This window comes from Hippoglossus hippoglossus, chromosome 15 (genome assembly GCF_009819705.1).
Source record: "Hippoglossus hippoglossus isolate fHipHip1 chromosome 15, fHipHip1.pri, whole genome shotgun sequence".
In the NCBI taxonomy this organism is placed as follows: domain Eukaryota; kingdom Metazoa; phylum Chordata; class Actinopteri; order Pleuronectiformes; family Pleuronectidae; genus Hippoglossus; species Hippoglossus hippoglossus.
Window position 1 is genome coordinate 11,258,310 of NC_047165.1, and position 27,508 is coordinate 11,285,817.

Sequence of the window (27,508 nt, forward strand, 5' to 3'; positions counted from 1 at the left end):
ATCAATATGAAATGAGTTTATTTTCAGCAGACTTCATGGGACGTTAGTGCCTCACATAAATCCTTTAACACAGACGCCAGAGCCAACTGGTTTGTGTGGTAAACAGTGAACTTGTGAGAACATCTATTCCTTTATATTGTATTTACATAATATAAACTTGAATTATTTTATTCCAGAGCAATGACTGTAAATGCTGACTCATGAAAAGTGTGTGAGCGTCTACCACAGGGAGCATATTTGCAGCTGAAATGAGAACCATACCCTCCTGTGCTCTGAAAAGAGGGACCCCATTAGGCCCTGTTTTTACTGAGGCTGTAACAGGGAGAGTCTGCAGCACAGAAACACAGACACCTCATATATCACAGTCCCAGAAAGCCTGTGGCTTTGGTTTCAGGAGCACTAAGGCCCCTTAAAGGCCAGGGACCAGTGTGCCTCAGTGTGGTATTAGAGCCCATGTGGGAACAGGATATTGCGCTTCCTCTGTACATGAAAAGAATACATCACCTCGGCCTACACAGGATGAATTATGTGCTGCCTCTCCCGGGGAAGCAGAGTCAAGTGAAGTTGGGGGGGTAAAAGGGAAAACTTGTAAAGATTCTGCGAGAGATAATGAGACGAGAGTTGTAGAGATTTTTACTGGCTTAGGATTCTCAAAGCTTTTGATCATAATTTTAAACACTGCTAGCTCAGACCAACTTCCACAGTCATTGCAAATTCCTGCAGTGCAGCAAAACTTTGTTAAAGCCCACAGAGCATTGAGGAGATCCCAAAGTTTCCAAAGACACCAAACCTGTCAGGTTGAATTTTGAGGAAATATGTACTAAATGATGCAAAAGACATCTGGAATATTTCCATAAAATGACATAGTTCAGTCATAAAAAGTCTTTGGATTACAGGAAATATATAATACAGTCATACTGTGTAACTAGGGTTATTTTTTCAACCTTAACAATAATCTGTGGAGTTTTGGACCTCTCCGCTCTCTGGAACAGGTTATTCATGAATGGTCCCCCATTTTGCACATAAGGACACACTTATGTACTTAAGTCTTCCAGGATAGTTTATGGTAATTTTCTGCATTTAAAGGAGTTTCCCATCTTTGTAGGCTACTGGCTGCAGCTACATATTAAAGATACAGAGTAAGAGCTAAATCAATCTTTTTATCTTAATCCCACCAAAAATGTCAAACTATACCTTTAAAAACGATTTGTTAGTTGTGATCTGTGGTCGAAATATCTTAATGACCCAATAGCTGCAAGCTCACAAGTCTTTACACAAGCAGAGACTGTTAGATATGAAGAAGAGATGGTACTTTCTTGAGCATGTCCTGCCTTTATTAGATCGTGGACAATAGAGACCTGACAGGAAATGAGGGGAGAGAGATGGGTAATGCAACAAAAGTCCCAGCGAGTCAAAAAGGGAGTGCTGCATTTGCATGGAATGCGCCTTAAACCATCATAGACACAAAACAGGGAAACAGGGTTAAGAAAATGAAAAAGGAAAGTGTTTGTGAAAGAGTTTAACTTAATTTCAACAAAAGCTTTAAGATTTTTTGCTTCGCAGATCTGTTTTATTAAAATACAATGACTTGTGGCCAATACGAGTACGAGTACAACACAAAGCATGCCTGGTATTACACAAAAAGGTCCAGACCACAAAAACATTTTTGCACTGTTTGCATTACATGGAAGTTTACAGAAATGCTCTCACTGTTTGAAACCATGAACTTCCTCCAGATAAAAATATTGGCGCACACTTTGTTTTTTATCTGAGCATGGACAATGGGACCTGACCCGCCGGCCTGTCCTGCATTTAAAATGTGAGGGCTCTTTCTTCCAAATGTTTAGTCTGCTGGTGGGACTGATTATCAAGAAGCAAAGTTCACCAAGTTTCCATAATTACATGAGAACCTCCACTCCCGCCTCTGATTTTCAATTAGCATACACATCTCTACCTCGTGCTGTGCATTGAAGCAATTTCAAAGTAGTATCAGGTGTCTCTGACTAGGCCTATGACCTTGATGTGATCACAGTGTATATTTTCAATATGATAATTTAAATGAACCGCAATCCTGAACCTAAAGTTTGAGTCACTACATACTAACTAAAACATCTGGTCCTGCTATAAGATCTTGGCTCTTGGGACATTTTCTGACTAAAACAGCCCCAGAAGGCTTCCCCTTTACCACCATGCCAAGAATAAATATGACCCAAATAGTCACCAGTCCTCAGCAGAATTCCTGCTCACGAGCCAATATGTACGTAGTATAACTTCTGCATGAGTAAAACCTTCACTTTTATTAGTGAAATAAGTCTTGTGTTTTAGAGGGTGTATCACCTCATTGTTGGGTTTGGGATGGCTCTGAGGCATTTAAACAGAAAGGGTCGGTGCTGCCTCATATGTTAGAGGTCAGAGGTCATTAGGGTCAGTTATAGGCCATTTGTCCAGTTACCTGTCATATTGGTATTCCAGAGAAGGTATGAGGATTTCGACATTGAGAAACGAGGCTTCACAGCTATGACTGATCGCTATTATGTCTTTAGCTGGACATGCTATTTGTCATCAACACTCGTATTTGCTTCCTTAAACCCCTCCAGAGCATATTTATAGGAATAGATTGACATTTTAGGAAATATACGTGCTAAAGATATGGCTACAGCTTGCAGATAGTTAGCTTAGTGCAAAGACTGAAAAGAAGAGGAAACAGCTGGTCTGGCTCTGACTACAGGTAACAAAATCCACCCACCAACGCCGCCACTGTGAGATTAATGGGTACAATAATCAATCATTCACAAAAAAAGATTAAACAACATGCTTTGTGGTAGATGATTTCTGAAGTTATGTGCTAGCCAGGCTGGCTGTTCCCCCCTAAACTAAAGTAGCTAGCTAAAGTGACTTAGGTGACTAGCTGTAGCCTTATATGTACCGGACACAGTGTTGTCAGATGTACAATAATTTTGCCCTCTGAACGATCAATAATGTGGAAATTTCCATGATGTACAATAATTTGTGACACTTAGTATTATCAGTTGTAATCTGGATAGTAACATATGGATCACGTTTGTGTTTACGCATCTCTTCTCATGTGACGTCTTTTCAGCCAATCATGCTTGAGATGATGAACTTGACGACAGTGTCTGCTTAATCACATTTATAATCTTTATAATCTTATGCAATGATTTGCTGACTTGCAAGATACGTTCGACTTCCAGAACCACACCCATAGCTCTACCTACGGTGTGATGCACCAAAGCACCACTTAGCCATGGTAACGTGACATGACCATTTTGAAGCACATTCTAGAGCAATGTTTCAAAACAACTGCCCTTTCGGATTCTCGACACAGCTTCTAAACATCGGTATTGAGCGTCCAACCCCTACTCTGGTCGGGTCCGATAATTTTCCTCAAAATATGATCATTTTAAGCATCTGGTACGATGCTTGGACATTTCCTATCTGGCAACTCTAACTGGACATGTGAGGTGATATTTTACAATTTTGAAGGGAATAAGACAATAAAGGGGGAAAAAAACATTATGGTCACAAACAACTATGTTAACAATGTAGTTAGGATGCAATTAGCGTAGTTTAGCATAAATATTGAAAGCAGGGGTAAACAGTTAGGCTGGCTCCTTCCAGATTAAATAAACAACAACCAATGTGCAAGGCTACTTAGTTAAGATTATGGTTGCTGTTGTTTTTAGAACTTTGGCAGGAGCAAGGCTAGTTATTTCACCTGCTTTCAGTCTTCATGATAACCTAAGCTAACTGCCTCCAAGCTTCAGCTCAAGAAAACAACAAGCATATTTCCCAAAATGTCAAACTGTTGCTTAAACAAGCTGAAGATTCAACTTTAAAACATTCAGGTGAACCTCTTTGCTCTCGGATCCAAAACGTAATTCATTCATCAATTCTCTTTGTCAAGTTCTTTTTTTTAATCTTAACGCCTGAGTGAACATGTCCCAACATCAGTCCTGGTACTCTGTTATTAGGATTTCATTATTTCAGCACTCTGGCATCGCAGCAGCGATCAAAGGCAGACCGGGATCTTTTGGCTTCAGTCCCTTCAGTGTGTAAGACATTTTAGACAGTAATGTATTCACGCTCAAGTGCTCCACAGCACAAATCAATGCACATCTTAAGTGAAACCTGCAGTAGCGAATCACTTCACAGCGTCAGTAGGCAGCCAGACAAACATAATGATGGTGGCTTTTGCCGTAAAACATGATTACTTAAGTCGGGACTGTAATTGACTCATGTTGTTCTAATAAGTCCAGGAGAGAGAGGAAATCCAGCAAAGCACTTAGGCTACAGGAGAGGAGGAGGGCTGCCTTTATACAAGAAGGCATTCTAACAAAGAGAAAGAGAGAAAAGAAAGATTTACAGTCACTTTGAGCTCCGCACAGGGTGTTAGAAGGTGGTGAGTGATGATTTCCACCTACACGTGCACACACATTCACACACACACACACATGGAAGAAGACCCTGTGGACATGCTAAAGATCACAGCCATGTGAGAGAAGTCTACAGCTACACTTTGAGGTTGTGTGAGAGTGCACGAGGGTCGGTAGGTTTAGTCTCGCCTTTCTTTCACACTTTGTGCACTGTTTGTGTACTGTCCTTGTACACACCACTGAGTTCACAGGTGCAACAGATCCGTAAAGACATAACAGTCCCTTTTTGTTTCCAAGTAGCTCTCTTTATTCCCGTGTGAAAGATTTTTTTTACGGCCCAAGTTGTGGGTAAACAGATAAAATAGTAGAGAGAAAGAGGTTTCGTTCATTTGTCTGAATGAAACTGATGAATCTTTTGCATTTGGACAAAACTAATAATTTGAAGATATCAACCTGGACACAGAGAATTGTAATGGGCAAGAAAAAACTGTTGTAAAGCATATTTGTATAAAGATAAACTTACATCATTTTATGAAAAACTTCCCCATTGTGACGAAAAACTGGTTTTAAGAGGACCATGAGTGCAGGACTTTTGGATTTTCCCTGGATTCATTTCATGTTCATACTTAGTAAAAAAAATACCAGCTGTCAACAACTTTTTTTTGCATTCAGCTCATGTGCACCAGCCTCTTGGCTTCAGACCTAGTCTCTAAACGCAGCATAAATCAGTCGCCATCAAATGATTGGCAGACTTCACCAACTTCAAGGTTTATTCCGGTCTGTGATGTGTCACCTGTCACCAAATTAAAACCCAGGCAGCAACTAACTAGGCTAAATTAAACCAGGATCTAAATGGCCGAGGCTTTGAACTGATGAAGCAGAGCCTGAAAGCCTCTATGGTAATGTGACATCAAAGACGTGTGCAGCATATGAGCTTCATTAGTGGAACGCGCTGCGAGTGGAGGAAATAAATATACATAGTTATTTAGCCAGAGGCACATACATGAAGTAACATATTTCTATTACACTGTAGATGTTTACATACGTGCAAGAAGAACACAAAGCGGACACCGTTAGGAAGAGCATGTTTCCGCTGTTCCCAGCGACCCCTGCTTCAAGGTAATGTAAAATATGCAGGAAATGCCTCACAGTGACTTCCTGGCCTAAGAGTTTACAGTTTTATGGCTTTGAGAAAGGAAGAAGTGCAGGAAGGAGAGCTGGAGGATGCAGAGGGGAGCTTTTTCATCCTTAAAGCGCCAATAATCAATATTTCTGTGTTAACAATGGGTCTAGTTCCTGTACTTGTATTTGTGTGACGAACACACAGAGGATTATGTTTTTCAACCTTACCGTCCTCAGTTCCCTCTGATTCACACTCCATTCTCTTAAGCATCGATTCCAGACACATCCAGCAGCATATTTTCCAAAAAATGTCTTTTAAAAAGCTCAACAAGCCCACAGAGTGCTAACTGCTCAACACCAAGCAGCTGACTAAACAAAGCGAGCAACGGCATTTAAGCAGCTGATATCAGATAAGTCCGATATTTTCTCCAGGAGTTGGTGGAGACCAAATACGGAGTTAAAAGAGATTATTGCGATTATTGGTCAGGACATGGCCTGAAACACTTATCCAAATTTATGCTAAAGTTGTCACAGGTTGTTTGCGCTGCCTCCAAGTGGCCAAAAATCTATGAATGCAAGTCTAATGACATACACAATGGGCTACTTTAACAATGGATGTTTAGCCTCTTGGCCGAAGTAAAATAATTTGTCTCTGAAGTCAGAATTATGTACATTAATATATGTAGACAGAGCTTTTGTCAATCAGTTTGTTTTGGTATTATTTTACAGCTTTTTATGAGATAAACTGACATTCATTCAAGACAGAAGAAACTAATTACAAATACAAATCAAGCGTTGACTCACATGTTTGACAATTTGTTACAGATATTTTAAATTGGCCTCTGCTGATCCTGCACACCTGCAGCTTTCCAGCTTACTGATACTTATTGTACCAGCTGGCATGAATGGAAATGTTTCCTGTGTTTACCAAACACACACACACACACACACACACACACACACACACACACACACACACACAAACACACGTAAGTAAATGTAGATGTGTAAACCATGTTTGCATGCACCGTGTCGGACCCAGCTATGCAATTTTACAATGGAAATGTTTGTTTTTCCGAATTGCAAGCCGATGCTGGCAATCCAGAGTTCCCACTGTATGATTATCTTATTGAGTGACATACTTTCCTTAAGGGCAGCATGCAGTGGCAATTAGAGAATATCTGCTTGTCCCCCCAAAGTGTAGATGCTAAGCCGGGATGAATGCTGCGCTTTGTGTAACTATTGTTAACCGGTGAAATGTGAAACTTGATTCAAACTGATGGGAAGCGGTGTACTGTTGCATTAAAGCGCCACCTGATTTTTTAGCCCTGAAAATGTCCAATCACTCAGAGCAACGCTCTGCACTAACAGAGGACAGCTGATGCCCTCCTGGTCCTTAATGGTCTTGCGTTGGCCTTTCACTCGGCGCAGGGGCGAGGCGTTCCTGTGAGATGCCCCAGAGACCTGCTGTCAAAAACAACCGTGGAGCCTTCTCACACTGAAACCCAGTATTCCCATGGAAAGGCCTTTGAGAGGGGGGGGGGGATCATTTCCTCAACAACTGCACCACTTTGCTGTGCAGCTCCTTCGGAAACTGGGTTCCTGCAGTTCCTGAACAGGGGCCCCCCTTATTTTTTTCCAGCACAGGCTGCTGGGGGGAAACAAACAGAGCTGCTCAATGGAGCTCCTCATGTATCAATTACCTGAAATATCAAACAGCGCATAAGAGGGTGGTTGACTTGTTTGTATGACTTGAGTGGTTACAAACATTCCTGGACAAACTCAGAGATGTGCAAAGAGTGAGAAAAAGCTTATTTACCCTGAGGGGATGTGTGAGGGAAGCGGGGTCATTTGTTGCCGAATTAACTCATCGCTATCACAAATCATTGCCCAGGAAATTCAACTCTGTGCTGCACAATACAGCGAGACAATCATAAGCAAAGAATAAATCTTGTACAGTGTTTGAGGTGAGAGAGAGTTCAGCTGAGAGAAAGGCTTTGTTGTCGCTGTGTGTTTAAAGGACGCAGTTGGTGGTTAAGTTACTTGACATTCATTCTGAGGTTAAAATCTGTCTTTCTATTTGGACACAAAAACACCAACAGAGGTTCATAACTCATCATTTTGTTTGGCTTCATTTGGGCCGAGACCTGAATTTGTTTGTCTTATCGTGTCACCATCAGCGGCAGGATTGTCCAGAGACAATAGCAGAGAGCTAACAAACAGCGACTCCTGACAGGTCTTGAAAAGCCGACACATTGGGATTCTGCAGGCTGCGTGTGAGGCGGGGGGGGGGGGGGGGGGGGGGTGGCTGCTTTTGTCATGATAATGACGTCTGAACTTTTGACATGCACGGAGGACAGAGGGTGTTAATGGAAAACACTGATTTGCCAAAGTGCTGGCGAGGGAGAGGGTGAGAATTTAAACAGATCTACAAGCGTATGAAGAATAAGAATTAGTTTAAAGGGATAGTTCACCCCAAAATGAAAATTCACTCATTATCTACTCACCACTATGCCCATGGAGGGGTGGGTGAAGTATTTGAGTCCACAAAACACTTTTTGAGTTTCAGGGGTAAACAGCGTTGCAGCCAAATCCAATACAATTGACTTCTTCATACATAAAAAAACTAGCATGCCTCCATACTGCTCCTGTGGTGTCATCCATAAGCCACGACATTCAAATTTGACTCGAAACACTTCATTTACACCATGTTTTTAGTTTAAAAGGCTAAAAACACGGTGTAAATGACGCCGTTTCGAGTCGAATTTGAATTTTGGGGCTTATGGACGCTTGGATGACACCACAGGAGCAGTATGGAGGCATTTTATGGGGTTTTTTTATGTTGCAAGAAGTGGTCACCATTTACTTCAATTTTATTGGATTTGGCTGCCCCTGAAACTCATTTGTGGACTCAAACACTTCGCCCAGCCCTCCATCGGCATAGTGGTGAGTAGATGATAAGTGAATTCTCATTTTTCGGTTTACTATCCCTTTAAGTTACAACGATACAGGAGTAACGTTATGCTTCTTCTGCACTTGCTCCATAACCGCATCCAAAGACTTCAGAGGTCTGATTTACACAAAAAGCGAGGATCACTGAAGTGGGTGTAAGTGGAAACGTGATCAGTTACCAAACCGAACTCCCTTTTTACTAACCCCGTCTGCCCCCACTTCTAGAAACTCTGACCCGCTTTTGAATCAGCCTGATTGTCAGCAGATTGGCCTGTGAGTGCAGCAGCTCTTTGATAGCAGGGCGGGAACAGGGGGTGGTGGTGGTAAAGACGAGGGGCAGGGAGGAGGCCACAAAAGCCTTCTGTCGCAGCCTCGGAGTGGGGTTACCTGCCCTGCTCTTTGCGGTGGGGTCTAATTACACACACGTCACATGTGCATGCATAAATATAAACGTGCACGTCCAAGTGCAAATACCCCACACACATATTCACCCGCACACACACAGCTGCTGCGTGAGGGATGAGGAGCGTGCATGTGGTTCCTCAGGGGACAAGTGAGGTTTGTTTGTCAAGTATTCAGAGCACGATACCGGGACAAAAGCAGCCACATAACCAAAGTACTGGGTGACAGATAGTCATTGTTCTCTGGGAAGTGACATAGACAAGCTGCTGGAAACAGACAGAGATGTTTCCTGCTAGAAAAATATGTGAAGTAGGTCTCAGTCTGGGTGGGAATAAATTCTGCCGTCACTTTCACAGCTGTAGCTCCTTTGTGAAGCCCGGTGTGACATTGGACCAGTGGGTTTAAGTGAAAACCTGGGGTGAAATCAAGATTCATCACTGTAACAAAAAAAAGGTTCAAGGTCTCAGTCAATAAAAAGTTTCTTGAACTAGCAGTGACTAGACTTGGCATCTGGAAAGAGTCTCTGGGTCGGTTTTCACAACAATATGGGCGGAAATCTACGACAGTAAGTGAGTTGTGGGAGAGGAAAAGTCCCGAGTACTGACGGGAAGTCCCAAAAACGACAAAAATAATAAAAACGACACCTCAAAGAACAAAAGCTTCAAAGGTCAATCACCTACAAGATGCTGAGAGGCAGAACCCTGTCCCTCTGACAAACAACCTCCAGTGACAATGTGCCACATAATTAATATTCCTTGTCTGAACTACATCTGGTTACACCCATGATATTCTGTTTTCCTGCCACCACTGCAGGGATACTATTCCTGACAAATGGTGTGAAGTAACTCTCGCCCTCTGATCTGTGCTTCACCGTCCTGGGAACTTGCTTCAAGGGCCATTTGACTGATTTCTAACCTCATCTGTTTTAATGCTTGTCACAAAGTGACATGTTTCCGTGCTGCTCCCCCCCCCCCCCGGTCCTGCACCTGATGGTCCAGTCACAGGCCGGGAAGGAAAAAGAAAGTTTTTTTGTCTCAGGTCTGTTTCTCTTAAAAAATAATTGCTTCAGCATATAGAGCGTTTGAAGCCTGTTGAAAGTATAATAGAGCGCCTCATATATCTGAGTCACAGATTTTAGAAATACTGAACCCAAGTCTCTCATGTTATCCCCCAGACTATAGCTGCTTTCAATTTTACCATAACGTATCTAATTATGTGCATTCATTTTTTTCCATTACACCTCCTAGGCTCTCTATTCCAAATACATTTTAGTTTTCTCAATGTGAAGGCCTCAACGTTTCCTCCACCTTGCCAACATTAAAATGTTATTCCAGAGATGATGAACTTTACTTTACTAATATGTACTTATTGGTCAAAGGGCAGTCAATCTTCAATAGCCTATATTCCAATGGAGTCTCAATTTTCTGCACTCACTTTTCAGTAGGTGCACAGCTTTGCAGCTAAACACACTTTCAATAAGTTTGAAGACATCGTTGTCTTTATCATTGATAAATCTGAAACAACGAGACGCCAAGAACAAGGTTCATGTCAAAGGTGTTGTGAAAAATGTAGACGCCAGATCAGAGTATCAAAGTATCACCAGTGAAGGATTAAGTTCTCAAAGGGAGGACAACACAGAAATTAGTCATTTGCGTAGAGTTAAAGTAAAATGCAGACATTAAGTGCAGTGGATAACTTGTATAACAGATCACAGAAAAAAAACGACATTTACAAATCCCCAAATTAAGAGATACTTCAGAGGCCTTTTAGGGAATCACTAAAATAAAAGATGTCAGTCAAATTTTCCTCGGCCTACATCTTGACAAAATGGTGGATGTGTTAAACTGCGAGTTGCTGTCCGTAGCGGTGTCAACAGATAAATTACTATCTATGACCATTTTTAGATTTGAACAAGTGGATATGGTAAAGCACTTGCCTGCTAGCTGGTACTAAAAACATGACTTTCACCGTTCTACATCAGGAATGGATTTACAATGAGTTGGTGCAGTCCTTTATAACAACTGCAACTTTACACACTTGTCTCTTGTTCAGTTTGTCCTCTCTTGTATTTAGTCTCTTGTTTATAAGTTTATTCGTTGTTCTATTGTATTTAGTACTTTACTGTGTATTCTAGTACTTTATTGTGTATCATTTACTTGGGGTGTATGCAGTTTTTAGTACATTTTATGTTTTGAGCTATTTAAATTCTTAGAATCTGTTTTATTGCAATTTCGCTCTATGTGCAATGCCCTTGAGTTGCTGCTGTAACACAATCATTTCCCAATTAGGGATCAATAAAGTACATTTATCTATCCGTATTGGCAGGTGTTCAGTTTTCTGTCTCACTGGGACATGGAGGGAACAGGGACATAGTTAACATCAGTGGTAATACTTGAGCTTTTCCCACTATGACCAGTCAAAATGTCTACTAAGAAAAAACAAATACCGTCTTCTTGTAAATCTCACTGGAAGAAGAGGGGAGAGCAACTTCTTTCAGTCAATGACCAGTGTCCTATAGCTATGGAGTCTGCTGCCACCTGCTGGTGAGCGGTGCAGCATACCACAGCAGGATAATGAATTGTCTCTTCACAAGTTCACATTATATAGTTTCAACGTAGTTTTGTCAGGAGATGTTTAAATGTGCCATGATAGGTGTAAACGGTAAATAGTTATGGTTGATTTCCATTTAGCTGTTCGCTGCATTAGGTGGATCATGGTACTGTGCTGGCTCATGACTTCCTGGAACAATCAAATAGAACAAAGTCATTATTAATGTTAAGAGACACGCGCTGTGAAAGTTCATAATGTCTACAAGGGGAGAATTATCTACCAGATCTGAGCAATCACTCGGTTAATTATTATTATGGTGGAAAAAACGCAGACACAGTGTAGTGTTAAAATGAACCACTTTACTCTTCCACAAGACATCCATTGTGTACATCTTCAATAGAAAAATAAAACCACCTGCTCTGGAGCACATCTGAATATTAGTGTGGCTCATCTCTACAACAATCCAAAGCAACACACACATTTCAGAGATGGATTTCAAAATGTTCACGTCTCCGCAGCAGAACGCACATTCATTGAGCTTATATCGTTTTTGGCTCGCGTGTAGTTTTCCTTTGTCAGAAAAACGAGACGGATGCTCGTCACAGTAAAACATGAAGCACTGTGAGTGGCAGCGCAGCAGTGGATGGATACAGTCAGGAGGTGCCGACGGCAAAAATGCCCAAGAGACAGGAACCATGCATAGCTGTGAGTTTAAACAATCAAGAAACAGCAGAAACCAGTTAAATCAGCCAAGAAGAAGAACTGCAAACTGAAAGTGTTAACTCAACAGTTGTGGTTACACAGCAGATGAGGAGGAATTTCAAAAGTAAACTCTCTTTCGTCAGAGTCCCTTCCCACCTTGTCCTTTCAAAATTAGTTTATTTTAAATATATTTTTTTAATGAATTCTCTCGCACATAAATAGCATCCTTATTGCTCATTAGAAGAAAAAAAAATCTCTGAGAAGTACAACTCACACATACTGGCATTTAAATCTACAATGTGGCATTTTATTGGCCATAACAAAGCGAAAGCAAAAGAAAGCGACCAAACTTTACTTAAACTATGAAAATAAGCCTTTCAAAGCTCCGACATTGTTAATATTATTCAAGTTAAGAAAAGCAAGTCGTCACAAACAAAATCTATAGTACACGGAAACTGTGGTCAAATTAACACTGGGAACTAATTAATTAATTAATTTATACATGTATTTGGGAGACAATAGGTCCAAATTAACAACTTATGCATGTTTAGTTAATATTTACAATTCTTAAGATAATCAGTGTTACAGGTTTGCGTCATTCATTTCAAAAGGTGTCCGTCATTCATCAGCGCCGTTCGTTTGAGACAACCGACTGTGATCGCTGAGGACTTCCTCGAAAGACGCGTCGGCTTTCTGATCCTGAGAGAGAAAGAGAAAGCAAGTCGGTGAACGTGATCTTACCTCTTTAAAAAAAAGAAACAGATTAAGAGCAGTTTAGTGCTTTTTTAAAATGGTGCACCTTGTTCATCACCGACATCAGCCCTTTGACAGTGGTCATCAAGGAGTTGCACGTCTTGCTAATCTGGCTGTGGTAGGTGGTCTTCTGCTCCTCCTCGGCCTTCAGATTCTGCTCAGTTTGGCCCAGAGTGGTTTTCACCTCCTCCAGTTCCCTGGATAAAGCTTTGTTAGCTTGTTCCAACTGCGCTTTAACCTTTGCATCTTCATCTGCAAGGGAACACAACACAAGTTAGAGGCCCAGTTACACATAAAAACAATTAGACACAGTGGACGTCAAGAGGAAAAGACATTTGAAAAAAACTATACAACATCTCAGTAGAGTTGGATTTTCAAGCTCTGTCTTTTCGCTTTGTTGAACAAGCTTGCTAAATTATGCATGTCCAATACCATCACTTTCACTTTGTGTGGCAGTGAACAGTGTCAAGTGTCAAAACAAACATTAATCACAATGAATTTCACAGACAATGTTGATGCTACATGTACAGAACCCTGTCTGATAAGTTGTAATGAAACAAAAGGATTTGGTCACAGAACATCCAAACTCGCTATCCTTGTGTTTATCATCATTAACCAGGTTCATTAACCTGACTACAGCAACACAAATGACTGGAGCTGACAAAACAGCCAGAATAATAATATGCTGCCGGCAACAATCACTGTACCACACAACATAAACTGTATTATCTCCTGCACATATATTGTTGTGTCACCTGTCTTTGTTTATTGTGTTTATTCTCAGATTATTGTGTTAATGTGTGAAGCCAGGACACATTTCCTTCCCTGGTGGGTCAGTTAAATCTGTTAAGTCTATAAAAAGGCACATTTTTGCTTGTTTCTTTAATGCTAATTCACATTAAAAACCAATACTGCTAGATCCCGTTTATCATTTGTATGCTGTGGTTGGTGTGAATATTCCAGTCCATGTCTCAACAGGAATCCCAGAAAGAAGAAACCTGAACGAGGTGAGACTGGGTGTTTCTGTAGCAAAACTCAAATTGAGCCAGATCACTGTCCTGTTGGACTTCTGACACAGAGTGTAGCTTGCAATTCAAGATGGTTTCCAAAAAAACAACATTTGCAGTATAATGGAGTTTGAATCATACCCATTTTGACATCCTGCACCATGAGTTTCTGTTCTATCTCCTCTCTTGACTTCTCACTCTTCTCCAGTTTCTGCATTATGCTGCCGATGTCGACCATGGCTCCGTTATAGACGATCAGATTACCAGACTCGCTGGTCTCTGACTGAGCACGAGCTTTCAGAATAGGAAGTGCTCCTCTGTTACCTGACAGAAAGAGAGAGAGAAGAACTTTAACGATGGGAACAGCAACACCGTCACTCTGCTCATTTTACATAAATTTCATGATAGATTTAAAATAGAAACAAAAACATGATGTTACCTGTGAGGTTTTCTATCGGAGCTTCATTAATGGAGGGAATGGGTTCATCCTTTCCCCTGTCTGTCAATTTACGGTAGTAGCAAGACTCTCTAATCACCGGTTTGTTCAACAGCTTCTTTATCTGGAAACAAACAAGTCGAGAAGTCCGTTTTTCTGAGCTGTACGTTGATGTACATTCGTTAGAGAGTGTGTGTGTGTGTGTGTCTTCACCTGAGCACGAGACAAGTGCAGTCCCAGTGTGTACAGGATCTCCTCCAGGTCTCTCTCCAGCAAATAGCCACAGTGGCTCTGGTCAAAGTAGACGAACGCCATCAGCAGCTCCTTGTTGTATGTGACCATCTGCTTCTTTTCCTGGTGACACAACAACCATGTTAACACCATAACAGTTATTAAAAAGAAAAGAAAAAAAAAAGGCATTCACAGCCAACCAACCAACCAACCTTGTCTTTGGAGGCCCTCTCTTTTGATGACTTGCGGTCGTCCTTGCGATCTTTCCTGTCAGTTGAGTCATCATCGTCCTTGTCTAAGAAAACAATGGAGCACATTAGTCAATTATCTGTCAGTGTAATTAAACTGTTGACTCACAACTTTATTAACTGCTAAATAGTGTGAACGCAAGAAAGATTTAGAAAGAAACAGATGTTTTCACAAATGAAGGTCTCAGAAACTGTTTGATCCATCACAGGCTCAGCGTGGTGCATGATTTCTCATCATTGACCAAATCTTACTGTGGGAAATCAAATTCATAAACAAGAGAGTGCAGTACCGTCATCGTCATCGTCTGCATCTTCAGCTTCCATGGGGTCGTATTCTTCAGCATTGGCCGTGCTGCCATCGTCTTCGTTCTCCTCTTCATCACGAGACTCTTCTTTTTTCACAGCTTTTTCATCCAACTGATTAAAAACACAAATGCATTAAAACACACATCATTCGTTGAGCAAATGACAGACTGAAAACAGCAGACAGGTGGGAATGGCTGACCTTCTTCTTGTCCTCCTCATCCTCTTTGGTTTTTTTGATGGCTGGTTCTTCATTCTCTTCTTCCTTTTCCTTCTTGACTTCCCGTTTCTCCGTCTCCTTCTTTTCTGCCTCTTTTTTAGCTTTCTTGTCCTTTTCCTTCTTCTCGTCTTTGGCGGGAATAGCAGCGAGGGCTTTATATATGCGGTACCCAAAGTCTCTTTGTAACATCTCGTTAAACAGCTCAGCAAATAGGGAGACCTGGACAGAAAAAAAGGAAGATGTATTACCAACTTAAATGAGCAAAATTGTTAATAACAATCAAAACTGATGCTATCAGCCTACCAAAACAATAATAAAGCACATGTTCACATATTTCAAATACTTGTAAAATGACAGTAAATCTCACCTCAAAAGAGTGCTCCTTGTTGTCTTCCAGTCTGTAGTCCAGTAGCACACTCAGGGACATGACACTGCAGTCAAATTTGCCGTTCTTGGCTGACCAGTTGGGGTGCACGAGGATGGTGGGTTCATCAGGGAGGATGTAGCGCCTTTCTCTGCGCTGGCGTTCAATCTCCTCCAGCCTCTTCCTTTCCTCCTCCTAACAGAGAAGAACACGGCAGTTAGAGAAGCATATTCTAAACTCATTTCCACAGAATTATCAAAATGAATTAATTTCTCTGTACTTCTCGGTCTTCCTCGGTGCGAGTTGGCTCCTCTTCCTCTGCCACTTTGCTCTCTGGTTTCTCAGGCTCTTTGGACTCCTCCACCTGCTCCTCCACCTTCAGCTGCTTTGTGAGGCGGGCGATCAGCTGCGACTTTAACCCCTTAGAGCTGAGAGAGCGACAATCCAGCTCCTTTCGCAGGTCATTTACCTAAAGGGAGAGAAATCAGAGAAACTTTACGCTTTGTGCTATGACCCAACTATCTGCGCTCAACTGATGTGAACTCATTTCTACCAACAAAATATAAAAAAAGCTGTATTTTTTAAAAGATGTTAAGGGATTATTCTTTGTCTGCTCTACACAGATAGTTCAACTACACATCAAACTATCAGTGTGGAGATGTTCTCTTTGAACCTCACCTTCATTGATTTCGGGTCAAGTTTAGTCCAGTGAGTAGGAATACAAACGTCCTTCGCTTCGCCTTCATCCTTCTCCTCTTCCTCCTTTACGGGAAAATCATTAGGATAGAGACAGGCAGAGAGACAGAGAGAGGTGGGATAGAAAACCGTCAGCAACACATTCAAGGCCTCTGTGAACTTTAAAGTTGATCCGTGCAAGAAGCAAGGTCACATCTGTCTTTCATTGTCTCGTCCTAGTGAGCTCTCGACTGTGTTTAAGTCCACTGCTACTGAAGCGTACACAGGTTTCTAGCTCTTATGAAAACCAACAGAAATGCCCCCCAGCTGCCAATCAATCAATCTGTGGAACACAAAAAAGGTAAAAATCAATGAGAGTGTGTCGAAAAGGAGTGTAGGTACATCAGGTGAACTGAAGCTGGGCTCCGAACGGAGTGAGGATAGGGTGGCCCTACCATGATCTATGACTGGGGTATTGGGTATTGGCATTTATGGGATTTATACATCTACGTCAGATAGGAGCCCTCTGTCCTTCTGTCCAACCAACTGCCCTGGAAAAACCAAATTCTACATATAGTCCAAATGAGAGTGTAGAATCCAACAACAAGAACAGACAAGAAACAGGACTTGGGGGAGGTTCTCTTTTCTGAAGTCAAACAAGTGAAAATCATAATAAATACACATTTACACGCAACTGACTCCACAGATTCCAGTTTTAAGAAAAGAATTACAGATTCAAGAGCTGGAAAAGCACCACAGGTTCAAATCTCAGAAACTATTTGAGATCATTACTAAGCCAAATTGCAAACACCCAAAATTAAAGCCGGTTAATTAAGTATGGTGCAAAGCAATGCAATGCGCAACAAAATGCCAGAATTAACATGATTACATCCAGATTAGCAACCAATTAATAAGGCGAGGAGCTGGAAACTGTTTTATCAGTTGCGATCAAGGCCTACACAACACAACCTAGTCTCACTGCTTCCACTGTGTGTGTCTGCTGGATGTGAGGGAAGGTGGGAGTGCTGATGGAGGAGTTGGAGCTGAGGAGAAGGGGAAGGGTGGAGGAGTAAACAGAAGAAGCCTAGGTGAGGTTTGGCGAAACAATATTCTGCCTGCGATGGTGTCTGTGTGCATGAATGGTGACGTGTGCGTTGTGTCTGTTGTGTAACTGGGGCTTATTTTTTGTAATTCCTGTGCCTTCCTGTGAGAAGCGGAAATGAGAAGAGAGGGATTAGCGGTTCAGTGCCTGTTCTCCATCCGCCTCCTTTCGCTCGGCCGACAGCTTCTCAGCCAGCTGCTCCCGGAGTCGCCGTGACAGCACCTCCCACTCTGAGCGGGTAGGAAGACAATGCCAAACATCCGGAAGAAACAAAACCACTGTCTCCACATGAGCAGGGACTGTCCGCCCCTTGTGAGTCTCCTCCGGCCGATGATAGCGAATCTCTGCAAAACGATACCTGTCGCAAAGGAAGAGGGTGCATTGGAAAGAAACATTCTGGTCAGGGCACAGTATAAAAGGCAGGCCTTGCTAAGACGAGCCTTCTACAGCCACTCCCTCCCATGAGGTCACTGAATGATCGTACACATCATTACAGTGACCCATCTCCCATAAAACACAGAGCATAGACAAATGGACCCAGTCTGCAGCTCTCCAACTGTTGTCACAGGTTACGCCAGTCATTTTGAGAAAGTTGACAAGACAATCACACAAAATTAAAATTCACACCCCCCCCGAAATTCATCCCCATCATAACTTCAGCCAATTATGAATGAGTGCTCTGCGCTTAACCTCGGGTACACTTAAAGCACTACATTAGGCGAAGAGAAGACAGGATAAACGGGAAAGTGAAAGCCAGTTAAATATGTAAGATATTTAACAGAGAGAACAGAAAGAACAAATAAATAGAAAGTAATGAACGTGTCTTCTGGTCCAGGCTACTGCTTCCAGCCACAAAGTCCATGCGTTTGGTTTTTCATCACAATGAAATATGCGCAGGTTTGTACAGAGTGTGACAGAAAGAGAGAGCCAAGACGACAACACACAAAAAGGCCAAAATAACATTAAACAACACAATAAATAATAATAGTAAATAATGATCAGCAAATTAACAACACAATAATCATTGGAAACAAAACAATATCACCCAACACGTCCAGGATGAGATTTAGTGTAGAGGCAGTCAAATTAACAGCACATTACAGATACTTAATTTGGGTTTTTAGTAACAACAGAGTTTAAAGACAAACAAAAACAATGAGATAAATAGATACTGATGAGATGTGAGCTCTTACCACTGAGTGCACAGACTAAGGTCTATGCCTGTGAGGGCCTTGCAACAGCGTATGGCTGTCTTTATGAGGACAGAAGGATCCTTCTCTGGGTCAGCTCCATCCAGAGAGGGAGACCAGTGACCACCGATGGCCATGGCCTCGTCTTTACCTCTCATTCCCACCAAAAACTGAAGGAAGAAAGACAGATGGGTGGGTACAAAGGAGAGTCACAGAGCAAAGGTTAGTTGGAAATGGGAAATATGGATAAAAGGAGTGTAGAGGGTGGGAAGAGCGAAAGGAAAGAGGATATAGACCGAAGCAAAGAGGTCAGTAGCATGTTAGAACAATCACACCTCTGAGGATCCACCACCACAATATATAAAAGACACCAGGGTTATTTACACATGGCAGCCAACATCAGTTAGTTGTCTTCCGCATTGTGAAGACTCAGCAATGGAATAGGATCATCACATCAGTGTCAGCTCATGCGTGTGGTACAAGCAGGGAACAGATGAGACGTACCTTAATGAGTCTGGCAGGGTGTTGGAAGGTGTCTCTCATTTCTTGGGTGTCCTCTGCCAGAGCGCAGGACTTGTGGTAGAGCTCCTCTATACTGGGGTTAGCCAGCAGCATCACCTGAACAATAAAGACACAACATTTACTGAGTACACAGAACAAACTAGAGCCCGACAGATTTATCTGCTGACTGACTGGATGAGTAGATGTGCATTCATTTAAAGAAATGAAATTATTTTCTAAATTCAACTTCTATGAATTGGTTGTATTTATGTTTTCCTTTTATTTACAGTTATTTAAAATAAAAATAAAATTCAATACATATGTTGGCCCATATATTAGTATGTGAATTCTATACTCCATAATATTGGTATCAGCATCAGCCCCCAAAGATTCTTATCGGTCAGGCTCTAATGTAAAAATCCAATGTGATAAAGAAAGATGGTTCTTGCGTAACTGTAGCAGCGGTAGCACCATAAGCCCGGGCAAACCCAGCAAAAACACATCAATCATCTCAGCTACGTGTTGAACATATGAGTGTATTTATTTCTAATTTACATTTATGGCTGTTACACTTTATTTAAAAAGGAGTGAAATCTAATTTTCATTTCACTTTCATGTTGTTATTTAGGTGCCTGGGATACACATTTCCCCGATTTTTTGTATTTTATTATCTTCTTGTTGCCAAGTCCAATTGTAATTTCATAATGGGTTTTACAACTTTCTCTGTGAGAAATAGAAACAGGGGATGAACTTTCTTCACATCAAGCTTTTGTCTCTGGCTGCCACATGCATTGTACTGAAGGTGAGTGTCACACTAGTGCAGTGTATTCCTCATTGACGGTCATACCTTAGCACTATAGGTGTGGTTGGCATCGGGAGGATCCAGCACAGCTGTGTTCTTGACTAGAGGATCTACCTCTTTGTGCAAGATGTGGAAATTACAGGCGTTACTAAACTGGAAGGGGCGTGTCACAGGGAAGGCGTCCACCCAGGTGAAGACAGCGTCAAAGAAGTCGCTGGGAATGTAGAGGCTCTGATAGCGCCTCCTCAGCTCCATTATGTCACAGCTGGAGCTGGAGAACACACAGAGGACAGTTTCTACCTCAGTCATACTAGACAGGTTGCCGTCTGTTACACCAGAGTCCTGACATGTGACAACTATGATCAGTTTACAGATTCACAGCATGAAAAAATGAAAACAAAATCTACTCACCCATCCAAGCTGAACTTGGAAAACTGGACGGTATAGCGAGGCACGACCCTGCGAGGCCGTCTTGGTGAGCGGTCACGTCTCGGGGAGCGGTCTCTGGAGCGTTTGCGTGTGGGCGAGCGTTCTCTCGATCGCCTGCGTTCACGATCTCTGTCTCGGCTAATGAATTAAGTAAAAGCAAGTATAGATTTATAGGAAAGCAACAAAAGCAGCAGCTCAATGCAACTTTTAGTGGCAAATATCAGAAAATCTTGGAAATTGTCTAACAAGAGCCCACCTGCGTTCTTCTTTTGTCCTGAGGATGAGCTCAGGGCCTCGATCATTGCGGCTGGGGAAACGAGGGGGAGGTTCAATTCGTCGAACAGGTTGTGGCTGTTGCATCATCCTAACTGGGGGTTGAAGCAGACCCCCGGGGAAAACATCTAGAGACAAAACACAATCGGCAAAGGACCAGCTTGTTTAAAATCACGTCTATGGCACGAACACAGCTTTGATTCTGTCGTCAATGTTGCACCAAAACAGTTTGATCATCACTACTTTATAGCCAATACCAGTTAAATGACGTATATTTTACCTTTGGGTGGCGGCTGTGGCAGCAGAGGCTGAGGAGGGTTTTGGAGGAGAGGGGCCAAAGAGGCAGCAGAAAGCTGGGCCTGCAGGAGGGAAGGAGGGGGAGCCTGGACCGGAACACTGAATGTGGTTGGGGGAGGTAGAGACTGAAGCATGGTGGGGCCTGCTTTCATCATTTGAGGAACTTGAGGCTGGATCTAAAAAAAAGAAGCAAAAGAAGCATGTTAACATGCCAAGAGATAAGATACACAACAGATGAGATGGTGAATATTACAAAATCTAGCAAGAAAAGCTGGTAGAAGTTCAAACATCTGCTTGAATGAAGCAACTGTCAAAGGATTCCTAGTGTGAAACAAAATATTAACCCAGAGAACATCTGGATAATCTCAATAATCCAGGTTTTTACCTGCTAGGAGCAAAATGCAAACCTGTATACACTATAGGGTGAAGAAAATAAAAGATTCAGTAAAAGGTGATGGCTAAACATAAATTCTTGATGAGATATCTGTGAGCTATGGTAAGAGGATGGTACAGACTTTTATAATTATCTTAAAAAAGCTTTTGTGCATCAAGGGGCCACAAACATCTTCCTAATATGGTACATTTCTTGGCAACACTATAATATCTGTTACCTGAATAACTTTGAACATGTGACATTTTTATAATAAACGGATTTCTCTTACTTCACACTGAAGTATCATCTGCTATTTTGAGTTTAATGTTCAGTGTAAAACCTGTAGTCATGTTACATTTATGACTAAGTGGAATTTTCTGAGAATATTTGAGATATTTAGTGAGCAGACAATTTTGGCAACATTCAAAGAAAACTGAATCTGAACCTTGAATTAATCACTTGACCAAAAAGGCCAGCCCACTACAGTATTCAGAAATATATACACACACACACACACACACACACACACACACACACACACACACACACACACACACACACACACACACACACACACACACACACACACACACACACACACACACACACACACACACACTATATATACCATTATTCAAACTGTATACATCACACTGCTTGGTAATGCACCAATTCAGTTGCTAGATGCTAATGTACATGGTACTTCAAAACAAATCTTTACACCTAGGATTACTGCAAATTAACAAAGTTTCTTTTGTAGTTTTAAGAATTCACAGAGCAGTGTAATAAAACTGCTAATTTCACACTGTATACTGTTCCTGCCATTATCTAAAATATGTTCAAAACATATTTTTATCATAGCAGCCTATCCCTCAGTTTAACCACCTTAAAAACAGAAGTAAGGCCACATTAGTTTGTTTGACAAAAAAAAAATATATAATCTGGACAAAGAGGCTGTTATCTACCACAAAAAACTAAATGAAAAGTTTATATATATATATAAATATATATGTAAAAACATTGAAGTAATGGTATAAAAATAATCTATCTATAAGATGTATGTGTATTACGAAAGACAGCCAGGTTGCAAGAAAAAAACTGAGCAAGGAGAAAGACAAGAGTTTGAGATTCAGGGGATGGTGGTTACATTTTGTCTGTTGTCCACAGTAGAGTGCATGTCTGAGTAGCGCAGCTGCATCCCGGGCTCATTGTAAAGGCCGCCGAGCTGTGGGGAAGCTTGAGGTAAAGGCTGATGTTGATGTTGATGATGCTGATGCTGATGCTGATGTTGATGCGGATGCGGATGCTGATGCTGCGGATGCTGCTGATGCTGCGGATGCTGCTGATGCTAGGAAGGAAATTAAGAAAACAGTCAATAAAAGACAAAGACGCACAAGAATGAGTTCAACTTTGACAAAAAGAAAAATAGACACTTAAATCTAAGAATCTCAGACTATGACAGATTCATTGTCCAAGGTTTAAAATGAATCTATGAATCTGTGAATATTTAAAATTCAAATGGATATGTTGACATTTTCCACACGTAGCCTCTGTCGAAGACGAGTCAACAACTGTTTCAGTGTTTACACAGATCAATACTGGAAATGGATAAATTAAACCTTGGATAAACAACAAAAGAAGACAAGTATGTGTTTTTTGTAGTGGACGAAGCAACTTGAAGGAAGCTCACTTCACTGACTGCAGTCACAACGATACCAAAAATCAAACAGTCAGCAATCCATCTGTATTACTGTGTTCAGTCATTCTTGAGTAAATGAATGCCACCTCTGAGAGTTTCTCACCGACTGGTTTGCTAGCTGAGGTAAGGTCTGGATTCGCTGGGCGTTCCACTTGAACGGCATGTTCGGGTTGTACACAGCTTCCACTAGGACCCTGTCGCCCACCTGCGGGGTCTTCCCCTTCACAGCACTGAAAACAATCATACATTGATCATAAATACATCTCTGTCCATCTCAACATGTCAGATTACATCAGCTTCAATTGAACCTTTTTAAAGAAGTGCCGACTGGGAGATGCTACACCAATTCACCTTAGCTGGAAGAAGACATCTTCATCTACAAAACCAAATGTGTCGTGTAGCTTGTTGACGACACCAGTGAAGACTCGCTGCTTCTGTGGTTGGGTCTGTTGTTGGTGGCTTGAACGTGGTGTTGGGTAGGACACAGTTATCTGGGCTGTCTGCTGGGGGTTAGACAGACTCAAACTGGTGGACATGGCGACGGGGGGCTGAAGGTGAGGAATAAAGAGAAAGATGAAAAAACTGCTAATTTGAAAAACATGTTGGCTGCATGTCTATGTGATCGTAATATACATGTAGTAATAAATTAGAGAGAAGTTATATGAATGAGAGCTTTGTGTAACGCAATTAATTTGGGGTTAATTTAATTTAACCCCAAATGCACAACAGGATTATTATATTTGAAAAGACAAACAATATGTGGCAGATGTATGTTTTTTTTGCACATTACCTGAGAAAGCAGTGCCTGTTGAGGCTGTGGGAGCTGCGAAGAAAAGACAAAACAGAGGACTAAACATTTTGTTCACGTGATACAAGAGATTTGCTCAGAGTACAACACCACAACCTGTTTTCTCAAATTAATTCTCTACAGCCCATTGTGTGTTCACCACAGGGTTTTTGCTGGTTGAAACAAGATCCTTTTAATGCTGCATGTAAAACGCGCGGTCATATGAGAAGTTGTCTCAAATTACACTTTCATTCACATGATCTGCCTCAGAACAAACCTTTTAAGCTGCCAAAGTATATTTAGCCCCAAAGGATGTGGAAAAATCAATAATAATGATTTCAGGAGTGAATTCAATCTCATTATAAAAGAGTGCAATTTCAGGGGAATTTTAGATTTAGTGCTGTACAAGGTAACCTATGCTTATTTTACCAACAACACTTTAGTCTTCCATTTTGCTGAGACATTTAAATGTATACAAAGCCCCAATAGATGTCTAAATATTAAGACCAATGCTAATGTCCTTGATTTTGGGAACCATGACATATGTCCAAGGTTTGCATGTTCATGAGAACATCTAAAGCAAAGTGTGACAAGCATAATGTGCCTGTTTTACCTGATGGGGTACACTGTACAGTTGCTGTTGAGGGGGTTGTTGGGGAGGTTGCTGCTGCTGCTGTTGTTGCTGCTGCTGCTGTTGTTGTTGCTGCTGCTGCTGCTGCTGTTGCTGCTGCTGATACTGCTGCAGCGCTGAATTAATCTGCGACTATAGACATTAAAAAGTACATGAGTGAGGTTGTTGTTGATCAAACAGTGAGACGTGAAACATTTCAAGCTGCACAGCTCGCTGACTGTGCTTTGGACTACCATGCTGCGACTGACCTGCTGTAGTGCTGCTGCTGCAGCAGCTGCGGCGGCTTGCTGTTGCAAGGCAGCAGTTTGCTGAGACAGCTGATAGTTTGCAGCGGACTGGTTGTTGAGAGAGGCGGCAGCCAAGGCCGACTGCTGAGAGTAAACAGAGGGAGATGCTCCCAGAATAGACGGCTGCTGCACACCCATAGCTGCAGAGACGAAAAATAAGGCACCACATTCAGAGAAATGTAGAAAAATCCATGGGAGAGATGATGTGATAACACAGTGAGATTAAGTCTTTCCACACAAGAGTTAAACATTTTCATAAGAGTAATGAAATAGCTTTGCCCCTCTGGTGTGCTATACTTACAGTGCAGGCTGTTGAGGTCTAGAGACTGCGAGTGGCCCGGCTGGGACACCGCTGTGGGAGCAAATTGAGTCGCCCAGGGCGGATTCTTCTGTCCCCCAAATTGGGCCATGACTCATTCAAGTTAAGGGCAGGCTCTGCTCACCAGACCAGTGCTTGTCACTAAAAACAAAACGTACAATTAGGTCAAGTAGAGCTAAGACCAGAGGATAACAGGGGTCAGAGTATTTAGATCACACACAATACATGATTCCCATGCAGCGTATTGTCATTGCACAAACCCTGCCTCAGTATGGATGCATGGAGTTGTGCAGAAAGACAGTGACGTACCAAAAACAAAATTCACTTCAACATCAAAATACACGAGAGGCAGCACCAGGGCACGAATAACACGACACGAAGACGTGAATTTACATGGATCTATCTAACATGTCGTATCAAGCCAAAGCAGACTTTAACTTTTAGCTATCTCACAGCCACTAAACGCTTTCAGACGGGTTTGAGGAGCTATAACTGGTTTCCATTTGTGGGAACAAGGCCGTAGGTGGGAGAACAAACTCCTCATTGGGAGACATTACTGGCCAGGACACGTTGTCCTTCATATCTGCACTGCTCCTGGATTAGAGTCCGATAAGTGCTGACACAGCATAGAGGCTAGTGTTAGCCCCTGCAGCTGACAGAGGGCTAGCGCTGGCTAATGCTGATAGTGTTGTTGTTAACAGCAGCTGACTGGCGGTTCTTTAAGTCGAGGAACTGTGGCTTCGTCTCTACGGGGTTAAACGCACCTCGTTGAGATGCTACAGCAGAATTAAAACACAACATGGCTGCTGTAGCACAGGTGCCGTACACACAGCTAAGCTAACCCTTAGCATTCGCACGTCGTTAGCTTTGTTGCCAGATTAGCCTCGTGCTGGGTTTGTTGTCGAGAGCGAGGCCCGAGTTCGTGTTCACCGGCGCCTCCGAGAGTTTTCACAGAATAAAAACACACGGTCAGCTCTCCTGCACGAAAAACAACGACTGCGCTTCAAATATACATGAAATGTTCAGGAGATCGGACGTAGACATAATCGTCGGTGCTTACCGCTGTCCCCTACGCCGGCCGATGTACACACCCTCTGCGCATGCGCGGGCTGCAGAGCCAGTGCCACGCAGCAGGGGGCAGAAGATCCGGGAGAGATCAACAAACACACAGTTTATATGTCCAATAAAACTGTCTCTGAGGAAAACAACAAGATCCTGCGTCACATTTCACCATTTAACTGTCCATAACAGATTCTTATAACAAAATCTCTCTCTGCCTTTATAGCCATCACTGACGACTCCTGCAGAAATATATAACCACCTCCACAATGTCCAGATGATGATCAACCATCAATGGTTTGATGTCCAGAAACTATAGTGAATGTGGGCTAGATCCTTATTTAACTCTTTTAACTGTGCAGTATTCATTACTTCCTTGCATCTATAAGTATTACATGTTTACTTATCACTTCACTGATGTCTATCTTTGACTGTCCTCTTTGCTGCTGTAACATGGCAGATTTACCCACTGTGGGACTAATAAAGGATTATCTCATCTTATCTTATCTTATTCACCATCTTAAGTTACAAGAGGATACATATTATTTCAGTTATTTACAGGAGAACAAAAATATCTGCTGTGCCATGTAATACTATGGATAATACTTTGACATTGGTAGAAAACACATTTTATTGTATGTCAATGAGGCCAGTGGTGCTTGATAGGCGTTTATTAAACGTCTGATGATTTATGATACAGTTTATATAGTTGAACTGTCCTCTTATCAGTTTAAATATAATGTATTATTATAATTTTTTACAATGGGTTTGTAGTGTCGGAGGACTTGTTGATGTTACTATATATGAACAACAGGAAGCAGCAGTGTCAAGGAACTTTATCTGTTTAATTCAATCACAATTATTATTCTGACCTGTCACTTTATTATATTACAACATTTATTCCATCACTCAAGGTTTGTATCCATACACAGTTTAAGCTGCATATACACACTGTGTGTATAATCTTTCACTTACTTGCTAATACTCACTTGTCAGTTTATTAGGTGCACTAAGCTAAATAAAAGTTGTGCAGTAAGTTTGGCTCTCAAAGGTAACAGTATATGAAGTTATGTTTATTTCTTTCATTGAAACTGTGTTTTGGTGTTGATTGCATGTTATTGCAGGTATTTTTTTATGTTAATCATTTTATTTGTATGAAAAGTGTAATATAAATAAAGTCTGGTTGATTGATTGAGGTATTAGCAGATGCCTAAGTTTAATCCTCCTGAATATTGCTCTGACAACTGTATATAAATACATTGAGAGCTGCTAGAAGCCAGTCATATATCTTCTATACGTAAACATACTTATAAATAAAGATGATTCTGATTCTTCCTGTAACAACTAAATGAGAAACAATTCCTCATTTGTTTCTCTTCCCACACAAAACACAATGACAC

General features: G+C 41.6%; 1 protein-coding gene across 3 annotated transcripts; it reads right to left on the minus strand.

The window, feature by feature from the left end:
• Positions 1-11,759: 11,759 nt before the first annotated feature.
• Positions 11,760-26,191, minus strand: ccar1 (cell division cycle and apoptosis regulator 1). Of its 3 annotated transcripts, none has more exons than XM_034607955.1 (26): positions 26,110-26,191; positions 25,032-25,190; positions 24,692-24,870; positions 24,426-24,575; positions 23,816-23,848; positions 23,377-23,573; positions 23,129-23,255; positions 22,474-22,674; positions 20,937-21,129; positions 20,640-20,784; positions 20,366-20,521; positions 20,000-20,225; positions 19,156-19,269; positions 18,655-18,821; positions 17,609-17,819; positions 16,363-16,446; positions 15,965-16,153; positions 15,688-15,879; positions 15,303-15,539; positions 15,088-15,214; positions 14,762-14,844; positions 14,532-14,672; positions 14,322-14,442; positions 14,024-14,206; positions 12,922-13,127; positions 11,760-12,821 (listed from the first exon to the last, which is right to left on the minus strand). In XM_034607955.1, exons 2-26 carry the CDS (start codon positions 25,138-25,140, stop codon positions 12,741-12,743), a joined length of 3,852 nt encoding a protein of 1,283 aa, XP_034463846.1. In that variant the 5' UTR covers positions 25,141-25,190; positions 26,110-26,191; the 3' UTR covers positions 11,760-12,740. The 3 variants fall into 3 exon arrangements, with proteins under 3 accessions (XP_034463846.1, XP_034463848.1, XP_034463847.1); XM_034607957.1 differs by having other exon boundaries at positions 22,474-22,656; positions 26,110-26,169; XM_034607956.1 differs by having other exon boundaries at positions 22,474-22,665; positions 26,110-26,169.
• Positions 26,192-27,508: the final 1,317 nt, after the last annotated feature.

Bases quoted from the DNA above. Each gene is read 5' to 3' on its own strand.
- ccar1 (XM_034607955.1), bottom strand. From the start codon at position 25,140: ATGGCCCAATTTGGGGGACAGAAGAATCCGCCCTGGGCGACTCAATTT. The intron at 24,871-25,031 runs GTAAGTATAGCA...TCGTCTCTGCAG, and splicing joins AGACCTCAACAGCCTGCACT to CTATGGGTGTGCAGCAGCCG. The intron at 16,154-16,362 runs GTGAGGTTCAAA...CTCTCCCTTTAG, and splicing joins TTGACCCGAAATCAATGAAG to GTAAATGACCTGCGAAAGGA.